This window comes from Pygocentrus nattereri, chromosome 4 (assembly GCF_015220715.1).
Source record: "Pygocentrus nattereri isolate fPygNat1 chromosome 4, fPygNat1.pri, whole genome shotgun sequence".
Taxonomy (NCBI): domain Eukaryota; kingdom Metazoa; phylum Chordata; class Actinopteri; order Characiformes; family Serrasalmidae; genus Pygocentrus; species Pygocentrus nattereri.
The window spans coordinates 40,256,905-40,280,159 of NC_051214.1; the positions used below are offsets into that span (position 1 = coordinate 40,256,905).

The 23,255-nt window shown below is 40.1% G+C and overlaps 1 protein-coding gene across 4 annotated transcripts in view; it reads right to left on the bottom strand.

The window, feature by feature from the left end:
- Nucleotides 1-23,255, bottom strand: part of syne1a (spectrin repeat containing, nuclear envelope 1a) — a 177,222-nt gene that overhangs the window by 96,214 nt on the left and 57,753 nt on the right. For 2 of the 4 annotated variants that reach the window (XM_037537434.1, XM_037537435.1), the window contains 17 exons: nucleotides 22,325-22,504; nucleotides 22,079-22,229; nucleotides 21,400-21,558; nucleotides 21,060-21,242; nucleotides 20,847-20,948; nucleotides 20,219-20,422; nucleotides 19,752-19,959; nucleotides 19,236-19,348; nucleotides 18,591-18,796; nucleotides 18,058-18,219; nucleotides 17,651-17,927; nucleotides 15,358-15,530; nucleotides 13,103-13,412; nucleotides 12,507-12,671; nucleotides 5,741-6,100; nucleotides 3,924-4,060; nucleotides 332-509 (listed from right to left, as the gene is read on the bottom strand). In XM_037537434.1, the coding sequence (XP_037393331.1) occupies nucleotides 332-509; nucleotides 3,924-4,060; nucleotides 5,741-6,100; nucleotides 12,507-12,671; nucleotides 13,103-13,412; nucleotides 15,358-15,530; nucleotides 17,651-17,927; nucleotides 18,058-18,219; nucleotides 18,591-18,796; nucleotides 19,236-19,348; nucleotides 19,752-19,959; nucleotides 20,219-20,422; nucleotides 20,847-20,948; nucleotides 21,060-21,242; nucleotides 21,400-21,558; nucleotides 22,079-22,229; nucleotides 22,325-22,504 (3,268 nt within the window). Of the gene's footprint in view, nucleotides 1-331; nucleotides 510-3,923; nucleotides 4,061-4,190; nucleotides 4,494-5,740; nucleotides 6,101-12,506; nucleotides 12,672-13,102; nucleotides 13,413-15,357; nucleotides 15,531-17,650; nucleotides 17,928-18,057; nucleotides 18,220-18,590; nucleotides 18,797-19,235; nucleotides 19,349-19,751; nucleotides 19,960-20,218; nucleotides 20,423-20,846; nucleotides 20,949-21,059; nucleotides 21,243-21,399; nucleotides 21,559-22,078; nucleotides 22,230-22,324; nucleotides 22,505-23,255 lie in introns of those variants that run through there. The other 2 variants (XM_037537437.1, XM_037537436.1) reach the window with 2 other exon arrangements.

The window sequence follows — 23,255 nt, forward strand, 5'->3', positions numbered from 1 at the left end:
ATTCCTTATTAGTTTTCCCTCTATGCAGTTGTCAACATGCAAGGCATTGTGTGTTTTACTGAGCAGACACATAATTCCCATGCACTTTCACCAGCATGTTCCCAGTTCTTCTGCTGGCCTAATTGAGGCCATAAATAGCCCCGTCTGGCATGTCCTTGGCTATTTGGCGGGTTCATAAAGTGGCCCGTGGGACCTGTGAAAGGGCTCACTTTGTCAAAACCTGGCCAGTCTTGCCTGACAGAGACAGAGGTAACCTGCCGTGGCCAGTCTGGCCTTCAGCCAAGAGCCTCTAGCCACAAAGGCAATGTCTGAGCAGCCGCTCAGCCCTCACCTGAATCTTCTGAAGGGCACCAGAAGCCTCCTGAATGCTGTGTGGAGAGTCAAAGCACTTGGCGGTGGAGATTTTGGCGTTGACGAGCCACTGACGGAAGTCACGTAGTGAGGACCGGAAACGCTGTTCGAGGAGCTTCTCCTTGTTTTGACATTCTCTGGAGGCACGCAGGCCAAGGCTACAGGGGGCGGGGAGATTGGTGGAGTGACAGAGATAAAAAAAGAAGAGATAAAAAGAAACAGAGATGAAGCGAAATAATGAATGAGAAGAGGGAGATAGGAGAGTCAGGAAGAGAGAGTGAAAGATGTAGAGAGAGATTGAACCCATGAAAATAACAGCGAGAGAGAGATGGAAAGAGAGAGATGAGGTTAGCGAGACAAGAAAGTCAGACAGAGAAAGAGAGAGAGAATGAGAGATGAGAGAGAAAGAGAAAAGGTGAAAGAAAGAGCGCATGGAGAGAAGGAGAAAGGGAGTAAGAAAGGTTTGATACTGCAAGGTGAGCATCTGTTTCAATGATAGTCTCCCTCATAGGAAGCGCATGGGCATCAAAAAAAGTGAAAACACTGCAAAACACACAGGAAACACAAACATGCACACACAGGAATTCTGATGAGGCCAGAGAGGGCAGTGCGGTAAAGGTGCAATGGGTTTTCTGCTGTTCTTCTGGCTGTAAGTAAAAATTAAATAAATAAATAAATAAGTAAAAGCATGCTAATGAAGGCAGAGCTGCCTGCTTGACAGCCAGATGCAAATTAACTGAGACCTCATCTAGCATTTAGCACATATGAAGCGCTGTTTATATCAAACAATGACTGGAAAACTAACAATTTACAGGTCATTTCCAGGTTTGCAATCCACATAAGCACTTCAATCTAAAACGGTTTACATTTCTTTATGAGGCACATGAGAGAATAATGATACAGCCTAAATCATTTTAATTGCCTTTCTGAGAACCACAGAGCACTCATGCATAAAGGTGTAAAGAACCCTCCAGATCACGCACACATTATTCTCCTCACAGGCTTGGCACAGGGCTGCCAGCAACACAAAACATGTGGGGGATCTTACACGGTGCACACGTGTGTATTGGTGTGTGAGTGCACGTGCCCGTCTGTCTTTCATCTCTGCTCCTAATGCACCCTTTTGAGTTTGATCCTGTAATGCCATCAACAAATCTGTGTGTGTGTGTGCTTTATTTTAATACATCTTCAGGACTAGTCAACAAAATAGTTCTGACTCTGTAAAAAGCTTTTTACAAAAGCTAGATATTTTTAAACTGAAAGAAATCTTGTTTTTCGGTGCTAGCTTAAATCATCAATCAATCAAAAGATCAAAATTCCATTTAGGAAAAGACCTAAAAAAATCTTTTGCATATATTTATTACATACATAAAATGTATTAAACATATTTTTATTTAATGTGGGCATCTCCATATTACATGTCACAGTGTTCATAAAGGCTCATCCCTCTTCTTTAAACCATCTAAAAGTGCCCTATACATTTTGTAAAGATAAACAGGCCATCATGAATGGAGGAACTCCACGAATTTTCAACAATTTTGCAAAATTAAATGTAAGCAAAATAATTCAGGGTGGTTTAGTGTGAAATGCTTTATTTTAGAGAAACCTACAGAGTCAGAAGAGTTCACAGCGGTGGTGATGTCTGAGGAGTTTAGTGCCTCTAAAAACTCACTTATAGAAAAAAGCTATTACATTCAATTGTTATGAATGCACTTCCTAGTGTCTGAGCCATTGTTTTAAAGTAGTTTTATGATAAAATGTGGGTCAGAAATGCATTTTAATCAATGTATTTGAATCCATTCATGGTGGAGGGATGAATGAGGGCTAAGGCAAAAAGTTCAGACTGAGGTATAGATTTTACTACCGTCAACATTAAAAAAACCCTCAGAAAACAAACAAAGATATACTGGGGTGGTTCCTATCAGCACCACTGTAAAGAAACTGAGTAGGTTCCCTACAAATGAACAATTTTATATCAAACCACTCTTGAGTTTATTTATATAACAACTGTTGAATTATCCAGAAATTTTGAAAGATTGGTGGAATTCCCTTTTAAGTTAAGGTTATACTTTCTTTGCATGTTGGAGGTTAAGGGTTTGGTTTTGACAGTGACATATACAGCGATATACATAATACATGTGGAACATGTTCCACATTACATCTAGGTACTTAGTATATGGACTCATGTATGGTACTTACATACGGACCATTCTAACAAATTAGTTCAAAATGCAGTCCCACAGTAAAAAATACTTAAATAATAATAAAAATAGTTAAGAACTCATATCTTAAATTTACAATGGTTATGTAAATTTACATTTAAGTTTATGACCTTTTTAAACTCAAGGCATTAAATGAAATAGTAATATGTTAAATATATACAAAATCACCATTTATAAGGTACTTTAATTGGGCTATCCCAAACTCTAAATCCCTAAATTTCAATCTTTTTTATTTCTTTTTAAAGTGAAGCTGAATGATTTAGACTTATTATGAGTTTCATTTATAAACCAAAAAACATTGTTAAAAGAATGCTGTTCCATGCTTTCATGTCACTATCACAACATAAAGAGTTTAATCCATAGGCGGAGCCTTAATTTATCCACACTCCTGCATTTTAGTGCGGGACATGAGGCAGCATCCCTGTTCATGGAATATGAGTATTGGCAGAGTTTTGATTGTTTTGGTATTGACAATATGGAATGTTCAATCATTTATTTTAAATAAATTAAACACAATTCAGGTACAGGGTCATTCAAGGCAAAATGCAAAGCAAAAGCAAACGGTTTAAGTCTGAAATGTATTTTGAACTCTGACATTGAACCATTTTGGTAACATGATCCATATAATACATCTGGACATACTGAAATTATATAAGTACCTACATATATAATACATTTGTGCCACTTTGGACTTAAAAAACATGATATCAAGGCAATAAATAAAACTAAAGATGGTCATTCCTCAAAGTGTCATTGTGTCAGCAGTTTTGATATTAAATAATGTTTATTTAGCTCGTTTTAAACAGCCTCCTCTTAAACTACTTCACGGACTGAGATAGCATTTGATGTTATTTGAAGGTCTTTGCATGTACTTTGTTTTGTACAAGTTGTACATTTGTTTACTTTTTTGTTAATTTTTGTGAAGGTAATAAAAGATGAAAGCAAAAAATTCTGATTTTCTTTTGCCTAATTTGGGAAGCAGACTTGGCTCATGATGGCTTATTTCAGGTGGAAAGTGTAACACTTTGACTTTCAGCTTAGTAGAAATATAGTCTAACCAGGATTTATGGATGAATTCCATAAATTAGACTTTTAGACTTCCATTGAGTCTAAAAGATGGTGCTTATTTTTATTTGCTTAACATAAGCACTTACTTCTCAGTTTTCAATTTTTTGCTGTTTTTGGCTGTATATATAGTATATAGTACAGTACAGAACATGTACTGTACTATATACCATTACATTTACTATACATAATAAATACTATGTTATATAGCACATATACTGACCTCATAAAAGCAAATATAAAAACAAATGTGTGTGCGCACATGCACACGTGTGTGTGTCTCACCTGTTGTGTAGTTTGATGAGAGCACTGACTCTCTCCGACTGAGGGCCCAGATCACTTGAAAATCCATACAGCTCATTGAGCTGAGCCTTCAGCTTCTCCTCCATTACTTCAGCTGCATGCAGGCCTTCCAGAACACCCTGACAACCACACATAAACACACACACCCACACAGAAAATAGATGAAGATCTGCAAACACACGCTTGCAGCATTAAAAATTCAATTTCGAATCTCTGCATCATGATGCCATTCCTGACACACACACACACCAAAACACACACATAGCTCCATTCAGCGTGCTGGGTCTCAGCTTCCACAAAAGCGCCTCTGTTCTTCAGGGAGAGGAACAAGCGAGGCAGGAAAGAGTGCCGAGCGCCTTCTCTCTTCCACCAGCATGCCTGAGATTCTGCACAGCCGCTCTCACGCCTCTCCCTCCTCCCTCTCTCCTGCACACTCGCTCCTGAACGAAAAAAAAGCGAGGGAAACACTCTCCTCGCGTTCTTCCCTCTGCAGAACACTTCCCGTTACAAGCCTGCTTGCCTGCGTCTTCCAGTCTCACTCTCTCCTCCTCTTCCTTCTCGCTCTCCTCCCTTCTCTTGTACTTCATCAGCTGCAATACTCCCCCCCGATTTACACATGTGCACAGCTCGCTCACTCTCTTCCTCCTTCCCTCTCTCTCTCTCTCTCTCTCCTCCCCCTCCCTCCTTCTCTTGCTCCCTCTCTCTGGGATTCAGCTGTCAGATGTTGAAGTGCTTGAGCCGCGTAAACGAGTGCCTAACACAAACAAGTCTGGACACCGGAAACACAGGCTGGGAGAAAGAGAGGCGGGGGGTGGGGGTATAGGGGGGCGGCAGAAGGAGGCTTGGGACTCATGAAAATTATCCCATGGAAGATAAAAAAGAAAAAGAAGAAGCTTGGAATGCCAGCCGCTGTCCTTAAAGACAACATCTTCACGGCTTGTTTTAATCATCTGGACAGCCTCATGCGGAGGAGTCTAAAAGCACTCTTATGTCTGTTCCTTTAAGACTGTGTATATATATATATATATATATATATATATATATATATATATATATATATATATATATGATCTCTATTCTGATTGGCTGCTTGTATTGTGGCTTCTTAAAAAAGCACTGAAATGCTCAGGGACATGAGATAAGCAAGCATAAGCTGCTCATTTCAGACATATGGCTCCTTCTGAAGTCTGCAATGATCCGTTTGCTTCCTTACAGTTTGGAACAGCACAGTCTTCCATTCCAAAACCTTAGCTTTCACCTAGTCTGTGTATTGACTGAGGAATGCACAGGTAAGCTTTTATATTTGTACATAGTAAATGAAACTCATTTATGATATATGATATTACCCCTTTGAAGCAGCCCTAGTAGGGAGGAAGATGAGGGAAAAATAAAAAATGTGCAAGAATTACCAGCTTTAGCTGTTTTAAAAGGCATAACTTGTCATTTTTGTGAGTAGATTAAAAGCCATTAGTGTTCATGTGTCAGCCTGAGTGTATACTGTGGAATATTATCCTATAAAATCATGTGAAGATTGAACTGGAGTACATGTGATCTGTGTAAACAATATGTGGCTCTGTGAAAGCTTTCCAAAACAGAGTGTCATCATCATGCTCCCCTTTTTTCCCTCCTCCTCTCTCCCTCCTTCTCATCTCTCCTCTCTTGACTCTCTCACTCTCTGCTTCTGTCCTTCTTGCTCTCGTACACTCTCTCTCCCTGCCTCTCTTCTTTACTCTCGTGCTCATTCCCCCCTTACACATGTATGCTCTCTCTCTCACATACATGCAGTCTCTGTTGGTTACCTTAGCGAGAGTCCATCCCTCCACTGCGGCTGTTCCGCTGTTCCTCCTCTCTGAGCGGCTTAGTCCCTCACTCCACTCCTTCAGTCGCTCCTCCAGCCGCTCCATCTCTCCCTCCAGCTGCTCGTTGAGGCGTGAACGCTCCCGCTCGGCGCCAGTCGCTGCAGCGACGGCTGTCTCCAGGGCATCGCGGGTGCTGAGTGCCCGTCCTTCCCATTGCTGCAGCGCGCGGGACAGAGCCTGTACCTCAGCATCCATCAGCTCACAGCCCGCAGCAGCAGTCAGCCGGCCGGCTCTGTCACAGCTCAAACGCACACGCCTCAAACGCTCACGACCCTCACAAACACACTGAGCCAAGAGATCCTACAGAGAGAGAGGGAGGGAGAAAGAGAGAGAGAGACAGAAAGAGAGAGAGAGAGTGAGTGAGAGAGAGTGTGTGTGTGTAAGAGAGTGAGTGAGAGTTAGAGAGAGAGGGAGACAGAGAAAGGGAGGGGGGAATGAAGAGAGATGGTGGAAAGTGATGGAGAGAGGGAGGGGGAGAGAGAGAGAGAGAGCGAGAGAGAGGGAGAGAGAAGGGAGAGACCATAATATAGAGTAAGTGAGAGAGGGACAGAGGGGGAGAGAGAGAGTAAGAGAGAAAATGAGAGATAAAGGGAGGGGGAAGTGAGAGAGAGAGAGAAACAGTAGTAGAGACAGAAAAACAGACAGGAGCAGAGTTAGAGATGGGGAGACAGTATGGTAAAAGGGGGGGTGTAACAGGGAGTGAGGGAGGGAAAGAGGGATTGACAGTGAGAGAGATGGAAGGAAGGGAAGGGGGAAGTGAGAGAGAGAGAGCAGGAAAGAGAGACAGGGAAAGAGAGTTAGAGATGGGGAGACAGTACCTGAAAGGAAGGGGGGAAAGAGGGAGTAAGAGAGAGTGAGGGAGGGAAAGAGGGAGAGAGAAATACAGTAAAAGAGGAAGAGAGAGAAAGGGAGGGGGAAGTGGGTGACAGAGAAAGAGAGAGGGAGAGACAGGGAGAGAGTGAGAGTGGGAGAAAGAGAAAGAGGGACAGAGAACAGAGAAAGGGAGGGAGAGAGCAGGAGAGAGAGAGAGATAAGGAAGGAGAGTTAGCGATGGGGAGAGAGTGTGTGAAAGACAGAGAGGGTGGGAGAGAGAAAGAGAGGGACAGTGGGTGAATGAGAGAGAGAGAGAGAGAGAAAGAGAGAGGGAGGGAGGGAAGTAAAGTTGCTACGGTTACTGCGGTGTCAGCGGCTGGCTGTATCCGACTGCTGCTGTCTCTGGTGCTATTTCTGGCTGGCAGCACTTTCGCCATTCTGCCTCCATCTCTCACTAACATACATGCAGCACAACACCTCTACCTCTCCACCACTTCCTTTCTCTGTCTCTCTTTCTCTCTGAGTCCTGAAAATGTACATTTTCACTGCTTCTCTCGCGCTTCAGCAGGCTGTCCTATCCTAGTACAAGATACAAACATCTCTCCTCCTACATAACTCTCTCCTACTTATTCAAACAGTCGATCTCTGATATGAACACCACCTCTCTCCAGCAGAAAAGATAACCACTATATTCTGTTTTTCAGTCTTTTTTTCCAGCCCTTTTCTCAATCACTGTCTAATATCTTGTAGTGGAACACAGTTAATAAGAGAACAGCATGGTTAGACAGCATGGCCTAGAGATCTATCATAAACAGAGCTGATTCTGCAGAATTTGCAACTTAACAGCCAGAGCATTCTTGAAATCCAACAGGTGTGCGTTAAGTTTCCTCCCTTTCAACGAGGCACACAGGTGTTAACAGCTCTCTCTCGTGGAGATCCTGTAATATGTGAGTGCGTGAGTGTGTCGTGACTCGCACCTAGGAAAATTTTGGGTAAAACTTTATTGAGTGCTATTTCTATTTTTTTATTATTTATTTATTTATTTTTAGATGAAACAAACACTTAATGGACTCTCAGTAATATGTCAAAAACATATAAGGCTGATGATTAGGTTTAGGACTGAGGTTAAGTTTAGGATTAGGACCAGGATTAGGGTTAGTTTGTGGGTAAGGTTGGGTAAGGTTAGGTTTTGCGTAGTAAAATGGCGGTAACACATTAACAATACGTAATTTAAGTAATGTATCAAAAGAAAATCTACAAGGTATTTACTTCAATGTATTCAGATGCTTCACTACTGCTACTTCACTGATGTGATTATCACAGGCAAGCAGTTGACTTGAGAGTAATGGTGTCTTTTTCACACTATGTTTAAGCAATAATTTTGATTACATTTTATTTGTAATGTAATATAAATATACTTAGAAAATAATTTCTTTACAGGTTTCAGTTTGAAATAATAGTTTAAATTGAATAGTTTAAACACTATTATGCACTTGGGAGTACATGGGATGTTATCAAACCATTCAGTACAGCCCCTACGGTTGAACACACATATGAACAGTATTATGAAATGAGAATGCCTGTCATTTACCTATAATTTTCTAAAAAATTGCTTAATGCGCTGCAGACTACATGCACATTGTACTTTCAGAGCCACAGAACATCTTGAATATCCCTGGAGCCAATTAGTGATCTGTATGCAACTACGAGCTAAAAACAAATATTCTCTCAGCTTCAATGTGACACTGGGGAGCACTAGTGGAATTTACGCTGTGACTGAATCATTCTAAATGCTGTCTGCTCATACAGTGTTTTGAGGCTGGAAGGCACAGAGTCATGTCTAAATCTAGTGTTTGAGTAAAATGCTGCCTGCTAAAGCTCCTTCATTCAGCTGTTTTTTTGAAGGCAGCATAGATGATGTTGCTGCCTTACATTTCCCACAATACTGTGTCAATAGTGATGTAGTTAGAAAAAAATGCAGAAAACACCAGCACTGACGAAGTGGACAATGCTGCTTTCTAAGGCACTGACTTATTACAACCCCAATTCCAATGAAGTAGGGACATTGGGTAAAACATAAATAAAAACAGAATACAATGATTTGGAAATCCTTTTCAACCTATATTCAATTGAATACACCACAAAGACAAGATATTTAATGTCAAATGGATCAATTTTTATCGTTTTTTGCAAATATTCACTCATTTTGAATTTGATGCCTGCAACACTTTCCAAAGAATTTGGGACAGGGGCAACAAAGGACTGGGAAAGTTGAGGAATGCTCCCTGAAAGGCTCAGTCATTCACAAGCAAGGATGGGGCGAGGTTCACGACTTCATGAACAACTGCATGAGCAAATTGTCCAAAAGTTTAAGAACGTTTCTCAACGTGCAATTGCAAGGAATATAGGGATTTCATCATCTACCGTCCATAATATCATCAAAAGATTCAGAAAATCTGGAGAAATCTCTGCAAGTAAGCGGCAAGGCAGAAAACCAACATTGAATGCCTGTGACCTTTGATCCCTCAGGCGGCACTGCATTAAAAACCGACATCATTCTGTAACGGATATTCCCACATGGACTCAGGAACACTTCAAAAAACCATTGTCAGTGAACACAGTTTGTCGCTCCATCTACAAGTGCAAGTTAAAACTCTGCTATGCAAAGCGAAAACCACATATCAACAACACCCAGAAACACCGCCGGCTTCTCTGGGCTCGAGTTTATCTGAGATGGACTGACGCAAAGTGGAAAAGTGTCCTGTGGTCTGAGTCCACATTTCAAATTGTTTTTGGAAATCATGGACGTCGTGTCCTCCGGGCCAAAGAGGAAAAGGACTGTCTGGATTGTTTTCAGCGCAAAGTTCAAAAGCCAGCATCTCTGATGGTATGGGTGTGTGTTAGTGCCCATGGCATGGGTAACTTGCACATCTGTGAAGGCACCATTAATGCTGAAAGGTACATACAGGCTTTGGAGGAACATATGCTGCCATCCGAGCAACGTCTTTTGCAGGCATCAAATTCAAAATTAGTGAATATTTGCAAAAAACAATAAAGTTTATCTGTTTGAACATTAAATATCTTGTCTTTGTAGTGTATTCAATTGAATATAGGTTGAAAAGGATTTGCAAATCATTGTATTCTGTTTTTATTTATGTTTTACACAACGTCCCAACTTCACTGGAATTGGGGTTATAGAAAGCACAGGCAGCAAGCCATCAAGTCAGCTACATTCCATTTTGAATTTTACCAGAGAAAAGTTACAGCCACTGCAGACCAGATGCGTCTCATCGTGTCAGTTGTCTATGAAACAACATGGAGAGTGACGAAAAGGAATTGACAGACATCCTATTGAGCTCTCTTTAATTATTTACAATGAGAAGGAATTATTTTTGAACCTGAAAAAAAGAACCTGGCTAAAACTGGACATACTGCATCAGACCTCATGTTCAGTAAAGTGAACAGAAGTGCAAGACTGCTTGAATGTGTTTCTAATATTGAAGTTACTTTTTCCCCAAGTTCAGCCTTTTAATGCATCTCCTTCCCTGAATTAGTTATCATGGGAGAGTTTCATCCCTCCTTTATCACTTTCTCTCTTTGTCCCTCCCTGTCATTCTATATCCCCCTCTCTCTCATGCTCTCTTTCTCTCTCCCAACAGATTTGTTGAGATTCTGCATGCATGAGGCACAAAAACAAATAAACCCTGAAACACAACAGCTTCACAGCAAACAGAATTCACTATGAGATATAAATATATCATGCAATAATAATGTCCATGGTAGTAAATGTGCTCTTTTTCTCTCCAGCAAGCACAGACTCACACACACACACAAGGCCAAATAAAACCCCGCAGAGTAGATCAATATCTTTTCACATTTTCCCCATACACTTTCATCATCCTTCCAGAAAAAGACAGCCTCTTACGTCATATTGTTCACAATGAATGAGGAAAAATGTGAATGAAAAAGGAAACTGAAGATTTATCTTTCTATACTAGCGTTCCACAGGAGCTTTGAGGAAACCTCTCCCCCTCCTATTTGCTGATTATTATGTTGAGGTAACATGCATTAGCTTCTTCAGTTTTTTTGCTTTGGGTACAATTCAATGTGACATATGCAATTAAATGTAATTACATTATCAATTTCCCTATAGCACCCCATTTTGCAAGGTTTAGACGATGAAATGCAATTAAATTGTCATTTAATTTCACTATTTAACATTTTCATTTATTTTTATCCCCTACTTTATAATAAATTTAACTTGTTATTATGTTTGTGTGCTATCATCAAGACATATTCCTCGTAATGATACACTATATTGCCAAAAGTATTCGCTCGTCTGCCTTCACACGCACTTGAACCTGAGTGATATCCCATTCTTAATCCATAGGGTTTAATACGATGTTGGCTATAACAGCTTCAACTCTTCTGGGAAGGTTTTCCACAAGGTTTAGGAGTGTGTTTATGGGAATTTTTAACTATTCTTCCAGAAGCGCATTTGTGAGGTCAGACACGGATACTGGACGAGAAGGCTTGGCTCACAGTCTCCACTCTAATTCATCCTAAAAGTGTTCTATCAGGTTCAGACTGATTCTGCAGAAAGTTGGTGAGTCTGTGCACTATGCGCCTCAGCATCCTCACCCCGCTCTGTCATTTTACATGGCCTACCACTTCGCGGCTGAGTTGCTGTCGTTCCCAATCACTTCCACTTTGTTAGAAGTGTTGACTGTGGAATATTTAGTAGTGAGGAAATTTCACAACTGGACTTGTTGCACAGGTGGCATCCCATCACGGTACTACGCTAGAATTCACTGAGCTCCTGAGCGTGACCCATTCTTTCACTAATGTTTGTAGAAGAAGTCTGCATGCCTAGGTGCTTGGTTTTATACACCTGTGGCCATGGAAGTGATTGGAACACCTGAATTCAATGATCTGGATGGGTGAGTGAATACTTTTGGCAATATAGTGCATCTTACTTGCCATTAAACACCAGTTTTGATTCTGATTTGCAGGTTTGTAGATTCTTAGCTGTACAGAGACATCCTAAGTTATACTAACTCCTCCCTCCAGATAAGTAAAGAATATTCCAGAAACATCCTAACTAGACAAGTTTCCTAAACACTGTCCTAACCTCAGGACAAGCGGAGCAACATTCTACTTTCTGTTTTAACCCTGCATTTGTATCGTTTTAAGGCAACTGTATCAGACATAACAAGTTCACTATAACTAGCATAATAATGTGCAATTTATCTGTATTGCAACGTGGTGGCTTCACTTATAAGATTTTTTTTGTCTGTCGATCCAAAATCCCAGATATGCATATGCATTCCCCACCATTCTCTCTCGTTACCCTGGTGTGTTAATGTTCACGAAAACTCGTCAAATAGAAAGAATATTGCAAAGATGGCGGTGAATAATGAAGACAGTTGAATGTGTGGCTGTTTGTTAAGAGGACTAATGTTAACATGGCGCACACAACAGCTTAGAAATGGATAGAAATGGAAACAGAACCTGCAGAACAGAAACTCCATTAAACATTATTGTGTTTTGATGTTTCTACATCAGTAAGAGTAGCTGTTTAGCTATTTGTTTACATGTTTACATGTGCATGTGATTACTTGATTACGTTTCAGCTGTGTTCTTCAGATTGGAAATAGACATGATTATCAATTATCGAGATAAGACTGTATTCTAAGTGTTAACTCCTAAATTAAGATTTGCTTCTGCAATATGAATTTGTGAAAAATGTTATTTTGACTCTTAATGTGGGGCTAAAGATAGGAGGTTTCTGTAATACAGTCTTAGATTGCCGGAGCAGTGGTTTTAAAGTAGTACAGAACACGTCATTTAAAGTCCACGTAACTGACTTTATTTTACTCTTCCAATTTCTCACCCGAACATCTGTGAGCTTCTGCTGAATGGAGGCCGAGTCACCAGATGGGTCAGAACATCTCTGAAGCTCCTCCCCTTTTGACAGTAGCCAGTCAGTGAGTTCTCGCACTGTCTCCACATACTTCTCATGCTCAAAAACGACACCTTCTGAAAGTCTGACTCTCTCCTGCAAAAGAAAAAGTGACAATCTTATTGCAAACTTAATTCTGTTCATTGCACCACTAATCACTAATTAAAGAAATAGTTTCATTTGCAAATAACACTCTTTCTTTCTTAGATGGAACTACAAGACTAATATATTTAAACAAACAATGGAAGCTTATACCCCGCCAATTAGCACTGTGAACTCTATACACCCACCACAGGCTTGCCTCAAAGAACATATAGTTGTTAAGCAACCCTGATGATACTCTATGGCATTTTATATATATATATATATATATATATATATACATATATATATATAAATTGACAAAAGCATGTCCAAAGGTCAAGGTGAGTGTGTAAATTATTATTATTTTTTTCTTTAATGTCACAAGCACATCGACTGAAATACACACGCACTGAGACTTGACATCACAGTTCACAGCACGTCACCTCTGTGGCGGCTCGGACGTCATCAAACTGCGCCCTAAGGAGGGCAGTCTCATCCTCCCTGAAGGTGGGGTCTCCAGTGCGTTTGTACAGCTCAGCCGCACTTTCCTCCAGATAACACAGCGCTCCCTGATGGTCCTCCACGTCGGTCAAGAGCAAGCACAGCCGTTCCAGCTGTTGTCTTTTCTCCCTCAAACCCAGCTGAGGCTCCAGAGGGCCTTTCACCTCAGCCTCCACCTGCTCCAACCAGCCCTGCAGCTGTGCCCGGGACTCCACAAACAGATCCCACTGGCTCACGGTCCACTCCAATCGGCTGCAGAGAGGCATATAGTCATCTGTCTCTGAATCATTAATTACTATTGAACAATATGAACAAATATCTTATTGTTGTAAGTGTCCCAATCAAAAATGCAGATGCAATAACAAAGAAGTCCTATGTACCTGCTTAGACATACCACAAAAAAATGAAACCATAATTTCCAATTATGCAAAATGAATTCAAACTGTCATCATGGTATTATTAATTAATCATTGAGTCCATACTCCTCGCAGCCAGCTGGCATAGACTGCTCAGTAGGCGTGTAGTCGCCAAATCACATGATCCAGCTGAAAAGCTGCCTGAAAATGGAGAGGTGAGTGATTTCCTCATTAGATAATTAGACAAACAGCCCTGTCATAGTGCACTTTGTGCCATAGCAGTGATCAGTTTAAATAAGTGAAAGCCCAGGTGTCGCTGGATGTCTCAATAGAAGATTTCAGCATCTGCAGCACACTCTGAACCACACACGGTGGCTACACCGCACAATACAATTGTTTTACTCATAACATGGCATCAAATAAATCTGCCATCAAATCAACGAAAATAATGACTTTGAACTCAGTGTTCTCAGTAGTGGGAATGGGTACTGCTATGACACAAGCTAAAATACAAATTTAGACATTAAAGATACCAATTCTTGAAGATCTCAATCATTACGATCTGTTTATACCAAGTATGATATGTAAAAAAAACACAAAAAAAAAACAAAACAAAGATGCAGTTTTTAAGGCAGTGGACCCTTTAAGGGCCCAAATTCCTACATTTTTCTTGTACTTTATTTTCTCCCCTGAGGTCCACTGACAACATTGGTGTGGTTTAAAGTACCAAAAATGGTCATAATAAATTTTTAGATGACAATTTTCCAACCTCTCTTTCTCCCTGTTTTTGTGCCTTTAAGACTAATATAGAATAAATGAGCTCTGTTCTGATTGGTTGTCCTATATTACACTTTATTCAAAAAGCTGAAACACCAGTTAGAATTTCAGTGTGAATGGGTGGAGCCAGACTGCTGTAGGTTAAATAGATGGCTATATATAAAGTTGTTGGTTCTTGTGACTTCAGAGAAACAATAAATTCTAAACAAAGAAAGAGAAGTAAATTCTGTTCTCCGGTCCTATAAATATGATGAGAATGCACAAAGAAGACAAAAAGGGGAAGAATGAATGGATTCCTAAAATAGCAGTGGTGGTGAATTTATCAGTTTCCTTTTAAGCACATACTAGGTATACTGCATTTTAGGAAAAAACATGTAAGATCAGACTTACACCTAGATTAGGGGTCGGCAACATGTGGCTCTGGAGCTCTGGGCTCTGTTACTCTCCTGTTTATTTAAGCTTAATGTGTTTTTGTTAATATTATATTTTTTAGCCTACACTCATATGGATATATACAGTCATATGGATATATAATGTGACTCCCAAGATGGTCTGATTTTTGTTGAATGGACAAGATGGTTCTTCTTAACATTTAGGCCGCTGTTAATTAGTAAGGCCACTTTTAACTAAACATTAGAGTTGAAAGGTGACATCAGTTCCACTTTTGAGCAAAAAGGATCTGTGATTATTCTGTCTCTGGCACACTGTCTTTAACTTACACTGCCCAACACAACAGAATAAGACCTAACCAACCATCCTACATTTTTAGATTCAGTTCACACATGCATTCATCATTCACTGTTCATGTTATCCCGCTTTGGGCTGAGTTCTCAGAGCAGCGTAGTTCAGGATAAAACTATCAAAAATCCACCACACACAGTAACACCCAAAGAATATTCTACATTTACAGACTGCACATCTTAAAGTGAAAGAACACCCTTGAAAGCTCTGAAGACACATATACTCTACAGCAGGCAACTGTATTTGGTGTAGTAGAGCAAGACATTTCGAAGGACAATCATTACGGTGAAGAAGGTCAGAGAAGGAACAAAATCTTACTCTACCTGTGGCAACTCATAGCCCTCAAAAGCAGCGCCGCCCATGCGTCCTCTGCTTCCTGCAGCTTAGAATGGATCACTTCCTGTCCGTTCTCCCCGTTGTTCTTGATGACCAGTTCCCCCTTCCCAGCAGCCATGTTGAGTTTCACCTCACCCTCACCCTTCATCAACAGGATATCCTGTACGGGAGGAGGCCAACACACATACATACATACTCTGGACAATGCAACTGTATAAATACTGAATTGCCAACACTGACCAACTATTCTAAAAATATTGCTTTCCCTACAACCAAGAACTGACAGCATGTTCAAGGAACACTCTGGGAGATGGGCGGTAGAAAACATAACTTAAGCTAAGTTATAATATTAATAATAGTAATACACTGATGCAGAATTGTAGGATGATGCCAAAAACCAATGCTTTTAATATACATATCTGAAGATACTGTTCCCAAAACAGTGCTAAAATGTTTAACCCTTGTGTGGTGTACATGTTTTTGTTACTCAGTGTTCTGGTGGAACCACTGCATCGTTGTTATTTTTTTTAATCAACACAGCCATAACAATTTATGTAAAAATACCATATGTTTAAAATATCACAAGTGACCAGTGTAGGGTTCTCCTTTAGCAGCTCTAGCCAGTCAGCAGCCTATCTATGTCATCCACCCTTACACACACACACAAACACATATACACACACATACTAACAGCAGGCCATGTAGGAGGGGAACAGAGTGAAGGGAAAGAACACCTCCACACTTCACACAGGTTCACCCCAATAATATAAATGTGTAGGGCGTGTACAGTGTAAAGTCATTAAAAATGTGTTATTTTATATGATCTTCACAGAAAAGGAGCAAAGACCAAGGAATCTGGGGTTTAAATAATAATAAATTGCATTATTCTTAATTTTGCTTAGCATGGAGACTTGTACACCACACAAGGATTAAATGTGGACTACATCTAGCTGTATTAACAGAGAAATACGCATTCATTTCTATAGTTACCAATGCAGTAAAATGAAAAAATGCAGACATTTTGGCACTTTCTTTTCTTATGGAGCACAATAAATGTGTCACCAAACATCTCTTTGAAGTACCAGTTAAATCTAAACATCTGTCATGCTGATATTGTTTAAAATTAAGTGCCAATACTGATATGACTCAGATTTCACCATGTATCCCTAATTAATAATTACATCAGAGACAATGGAGAAGTCAGTCATTTAAAAGCTAGAATATGCTATGTACTGAAATTTATTACTGGCTCAGTCACACGTTCATAGTAAACTAACAATGGTGGAGACCAGGCACAAGACTGTAATAAAAAATGTAGCACATGGACTTGTGTATGATGTATTAGTCACAGTTCAATGGTATTTTTTACAAGGCACCTCAGCAAAGAAATAGTTACTTATTGAAGAAAGCTCCAAAGTATTCTGAGATCCTTTATCCTATCTTAGTCTCTGTGAGCACAGAGCCCTCTTGCTTTATTTACATATCTCCCTCTAGTGCTTTACAAAGCAAAAGCAACAGCAACAACTCCCTCATACCAAATGAGACATATCAGGCCTTTAAAACATGGCAATTTTTGACATTCTGTGTTAACAGCCAACAATCGTAGCCAATTTTGGCAGCCCAACTAATATTTACACATTGTTAGCATCTTGAAACTCTGGAGCATGCACAACAATGCCTCGCTCTAATGGCAGGAATAGGAGATGGCACAGCTATATCTATGAGTATCACAGTCAGGCTGACTTGAGCAGAAAATGTCCTGTAACAAATATAGCCTGAAACAGCACAAATTCACAGCTGCATTGTTCTTCCTGTAAGGTAGTAGAGTATTTGAGTAATTTGAGCATGAACTAATTTGAGCATACTCCAATTTTAGATGTTCATCTTAAGCGAGGTGCTTCAGTTAAAAATAGCTAATTTTAAAACTTAAAAGAATTGTAAAAGTGGTAATAAGCCATCTCTAGCAAAAATATACACTAATCATAAAACGTTTGTGATTACCTTGCTTTTTAAAAACGTTTTTTGCATATTTATATTTATATATAAAGAAGCCTGTTTCCAGATATGAAGACAATGGCATGCATGTAAATATATGACGATGTATGTGACACAAGTACCCTGTGAAGAAAGACAAACCCCAAGAAAAACAAACTAAAAAATGTCAAAAGGTAAGGTGTCCCCAAACTTTTAATGGGCAGTATATATAAAACTATAAGCTTTGCTGGGTGTCCATGTGTTCTTATCAAATATAAGATATGTGTGTCCTATTTTTGCACATACTTGCACTTGTTCCAGTCTCTCCTGCACATCCCTTTTGTTCCCTTCCGTGCTTTCAAGTTTCTCCAGCCTCTCCTCCACCTCCTCCAGCCAGTCTCCTATGGCCTTGTGTGCCTCCATGAAAGCCTGGTACTCTTGCAGGCCACGTAATCGTGCCCAGGTTTCCTGTACCAGAGCCTGGTGGGAGGAGAGCAGCTCCATGGAGAGACTAGCCTCAGTGCCTGCTGCTCGGCTATCAGACATGGTCAGAGAGGCTTGGCACAGGCGCTCCAGAGATGGCCTGGGACAGAAGAGAGGGTAGATAACAGCTATAGGCTTGTTCTAGATAAAAAAAAAGTCAGAAATGCAGACCTGAACATGTCAAACCTGCCTTAAATTTCTGAGGGTTAGCAAAGAACCCAAGCACACACCTTCTCATCAGCAGCTCTTTGTGGAGCTCCTCTATTCTCTCCAGCTGTATAGAGCAGTCAGAGGCTACTTGCTGGCTCTTTCCCCAAAGAGCAGGTTCTGCCTGCAGGCTCACCGCCATCTGCTGCAGCCAGGCTCTCAACTCCTCCACACGGACCTCAAACCTAAACAAGTTCAGAACTGCTTGGTGAAACTGTGAGAACTTTACATCAATACCACACAGTTGCACACAGTTGAAACTCCAGCTTCAAACACTTCACTCAGTATCACTTTTCAGTTGTCCAATATGTATCTGAGTAGGTGTGTATCAAGCAAAAACACAGATCAGGTCCCACTGACATTGCATTGTTCGTACAACAACAAACTGCCATTCTCTTCCAGAAGGGTGCCAGGAGCATTTATTAACTTTTAAACTGCAATTTTTCTTTAGACATTTGATACTATCTGTCATAGCACTGTACTCTTTTTAAAGCCTTGCATTGTTGATACTGTAACAATGTCTTCAGTTATCAGTCTATTAACTGCGTTTTCTTACCCATCCTGTAGGGCAGCTGTCTCCTCCAGAGAGCGCAGTCTCTGTCTGCATGCCACCACAAACCCATCTAAGGCCAGCTGACATGAGGCTAAATGTTCCTGTACTCCTCCAGCCCGGGCTTTGGACAGGTGTGACAGAAGTCTCTCTCCTTCTGCACTCAGTTCAGCCAAGCGCTTTTCACCCTCTCCCATATGCTCCAATGCAACCTAAAGGATTATGGATATTTCACAGCAATTCATTAAATTCTGAGGACGAGTATGATTTGACTGCTTTACTAAATACTTGTAATAAACGTTACTGTACAGTTTTTGGTATGTACAGTTAGTCCATTCACTGTGGCATTTTAACACAATGCATTTTAAAACAGTTTTCAAAACGCTTTTGTGCGACAGTGGAGGTATGTTACATATTAGCTTTAAAGTTAATGAGTATTTCATAATAGTTTCAGAATAATAAGCTTTAAGATGAATAACTGAAAACATTCTAGAGTTTAAGGGCTGAACACTGAATTAAGATTGCTCCCAAATGGTAAATTAACTCTCTTTTTTTAAACAAGCTTTCACAGGAAATGTTAGTACAGGAGGAGCATCATCTACACACAGTAAAAGAGTCAGAGGTGTGTGGCATTTTTAACTTAAATGATACCTTAAGTGTCTGCAGCTGAGTCGAAATGTCAGGATCTTCTCCTGCCTGCTCAGAACTGTTCTCTGTTGCTGTCTTCAGCTCTGAGAGCCAATGGTGGAAATCTTGCGCATGTTCTGTAAGTGAGCACAGAAGGAGAATAAAAAAGAGGCAGAGACAGACAGGCAGAGGGATCTGTAGTTAACCATTGGTGAATCTACAGTTGTGTTTTTGTGACCAGATGGTCTGTGTGGGTGTGTCTGAAAGGAATAGCTTCAGTCGTCCTAGTAACGAACCTTAATCAATTCCCAAGGAGACCAGTCATGCTGTTAGTGGGAGAGAAAGAGTCTGTGGAACTCTGTGGAACAGGTGTGTGGTTAACATGTTCTGTTAAGCCATAGTGTATAATTATAAATAACATATGTATGTAAATATGTATGTATACACCTACAATAACATTGCTCTCAACTCAACTTTTCCTAGCTTTGTCCTCAAACTGCACCCTATTTGCCTGTATTCTTTGCTCTCTCTCTCTCTCACCATTAAAACGCTGGAGAAGGGTTTCCTGAAGTGCCCCAATGACCCAAGTAGCACGCAAAGCTGTGGCCTCACTCTGCTTCACCAGGACAGTAATGCCCTCTCCAAGTTGGGTAAGCTGCTGAGATGGATAAGCTCTACAGAGAGCTCTTAGAGACTCGCCCGCCATGTCCAAACCACTGTCCATCTGCTTCAGAGTTCTCTGGAGACCCTGAAATAACAAAACACAAATGGCTTGTGCTTACGGAGAAACACAATGAGCACTGATTTCATCCAAATATTCCACCTTGTTACTAATGAGAGTGCAAGGCAAATACAATACAGTACATAAGATACACAGTGTTACAAAGTGCAAGTACAACCTTGGCAGGAGATTAGTGGACAGACTAAAAACAAAATAAATAAAAACCTGAACGTGCAAAACAAAAGATTTTTTAAACATTTATTGGAAAGGAATGGAGAAGGCTGACCTTTATCTTGGCTACATTTTCTGGATCAGATGATTGAGACAGCTCTGATAGAGCATCCTCAGTGGTCTCCAACTGCTCAGCTATATGGGAAACGATGTCCTGGAGCTGCTGCCTCTTGGAACTGAAGTCCCTCAGAATGGACTTGGTCTGCTCATAAATCTCTTCAGCATGTAAGATCTTCTTCCTGAGGTCAGCTTCCATTGCCTTTAGAATTGGAAATAAATTGTGGTAATGTATACATACCTTTTACAGGACAGACTGATGAGGAGAAAGCACTGCACTGATAGATGTAAAGCTATGTAATGTTTTAATTATCAATAATCATGAAATGTCACAAATATGACCATAGAATGCAGTTTTAGTGATTATTCACTGTTGCCATTTAAAGGAACATAACTGTGATTAGACCTAAGATGAAATCAATACAATAAAACCTATTGTATCAAAAGCCAGTCACTAAAACATAACATGGTTCTAAATTGTTCTTAAGCAATAACTCGCAGTATATTTAAATTGAGTATGTTTCATGCATATAATATTTAAAATTGTCCAGTTTATATGTAGGTTAATAAATGATCATGTAAGCCAGCTAAAAACAGTGCTATGCTGAGAGGAAGAGCTGTTTTACCTGGAGCTCTGTGGGTGTTCGCTGGGTCTTTGTCACATCTTGTAGTTCAGTCACTTTTCCCTGCAGAACCTCTAGTACCTCCTCCTTACTGTACAGCTCCAGCTGTTCAAATACAGAAAACAGATAAATCTTTCAGTATCTTTTAGAGTAATTTAGTTGTTTCTCATTCTCAGCAGGTTTGTGAGGACTTGTTTGTTCAGTCTTCATGCTGACCTTGAACTGAGTGAGGCGCTCCTCCACATTAGAGCTGGATAAGAGGTTAACAGCTCCCTCACTGAGCTCACTAACAGAAGTGATGCTCCAACACTCAATGTCGTTGGCAATAGAATTAATCTCGTTCCATAACACAAGAGAAACCGTAAGACGACCAATGTCAGCATCCATCTTCTCAGAAGTCTGGAACCAGAAGACAAACACGAGTTTAGTTATAATGCTGTGTGCAGCTTCAAGTGTACATGATCATGGACTGATTTTTTTTTCTTTTTCTGTTGCTTCTTTGCTAAATACAAAATACTACAAGTACTACAAAAATATTAAGTCTAACAGATCTCACGTGCAGCCACTGGTCCACAATGCTGTCCATCTCTGCACGGACACTTTCTCCCGTGTCTTCTGAAAGCTTCCTCAGCTCACTAATAAGGCGTTTGCCTTTGCTGATGAACAGATTCAGCTCCTCCTGTGTGCCTGCCAACTCTGGCCTCACCGCCTCCAGCTAAAGAAAAGTAGATAATAATGACAAATCATGCCAGGTTTTCATGAGTGTAGTTTCCATTGGGGACAATGAAGAAATCCAAACCCCACCCCCCCACCCCCAACTTTTCAAAATCTATTTTTGTCACCTTTCATTACAATATAGGTTTACTGTTAAATAGCGGATAAATTCTTGAGCCTACACCACTGACATATAGTTTCCATGGTTACACGACACTTATTGTCATGGTTACGGAGTAGCAAGGAGTTATGAGAAGATGTGCGTCATTACTGGATAAATTCTGTTAAAGTAAAATATTCAAAACTATAAGGCAAAACAAGAAAAAAGGTAGAGTCATTTGGTAAGAGCATAATCCAGTCTGAGAGCACTAAAACTTCAATAACAATACAGTAAAGTGCAACTTCATAACACCACTTCTAAAAGCTAAAAGACAACACTGCCTGCATTCATCAATGAACTTGGTTTTGTATCTTCATAAAACAGTAAAACTGAGTGAAGCAGAGTGAGAAAGGAGTCTGACCCGAGAGAGAGCCCTTTGGATGTCTTCAGGGTTACTTTGGCCAAACTGGGCTGTAGTGACAGCACATGCTCTCTCAACAGCAGAGGTGATTTTGGACTTTAGATTAAAGTAATCCCTACAGGTCTCCAACAAGAGTGTACATTGCTCCTGCCTGCACAGACAGAAAAAACTCAGGAAATAAGAATGAGCCAACATATTAAGATTTCAGGCTGAAAATTATCTATAACAGTTAGATGATAAACCTACTCCTCAGAGATGAGTTTCTCTGTCTTTTCCCAGTTGGACTGGACCAGGGTTACATCCTGCTGGGCCTCCTTAGCCAGCTCATGGTCTCTCTGGGACAGCTGCTCTCCTCTCTCCCTTAACCACAGCTGACTGTGCTGCAGGGCCTGGAGCTCCTCCTCCAATTGGTCCAGTATCCATAGCCTGACACACACAGCCAAACATACAAACAGAACATTTATTTCCCCCCCAAGTGATTTTGGACCATTTTTGTTGATACATTCATCCTGAAAATTTAACATGATGCAAAATGGAAACTATTGTTTTAAGATTATGTCTAAAAAAAGGTAAAAAAAAAAAAGAGAATATCGCACAGTATTAATTTGCATCGCAGCCTATGATTCAGAAGCATTGTATTGTAACTAGCATGTGGTTGTTAACTTACGATAAATATCTTAGCTTATGGCTAACATTTTAACTTGTGGCTAAATAAATAGTTTAGAACACTATAAAGTTTTTGGTTTAAAATATTGCACTTTTATAATAATGAATGCTCTAAAATTTTAATATAAGAAAAATATTGAATTGCATTGTATCAAATCAAATTCTGAAATTGATCAATCAATATTTTTCGTATTTTCGTATAATTTCGTATTTGTAACACAATGGTAACCATCACTAATGCTAGTATCAATGCTGATACCAAAGAGAGTAGATATTGGGAGTAAGCCAATAAATATAAATTCTCTCCCAGTTTGAGGGCTGTTCTTGCTATTTATACTTTTATGTTTCACCTTAAGATTTTTTCTTTGGCATATGAGTGTGTGTACTTGTTTAAGTTTTGGGACTTTTAAGCTTTTACTTAAATATTTTTTATTAAGCAATTTGGTAACACTTTACTGTAGGATGCTGTTCATAAGGATACATGACAGCTACCTAAGCTTGTCCTAAAACT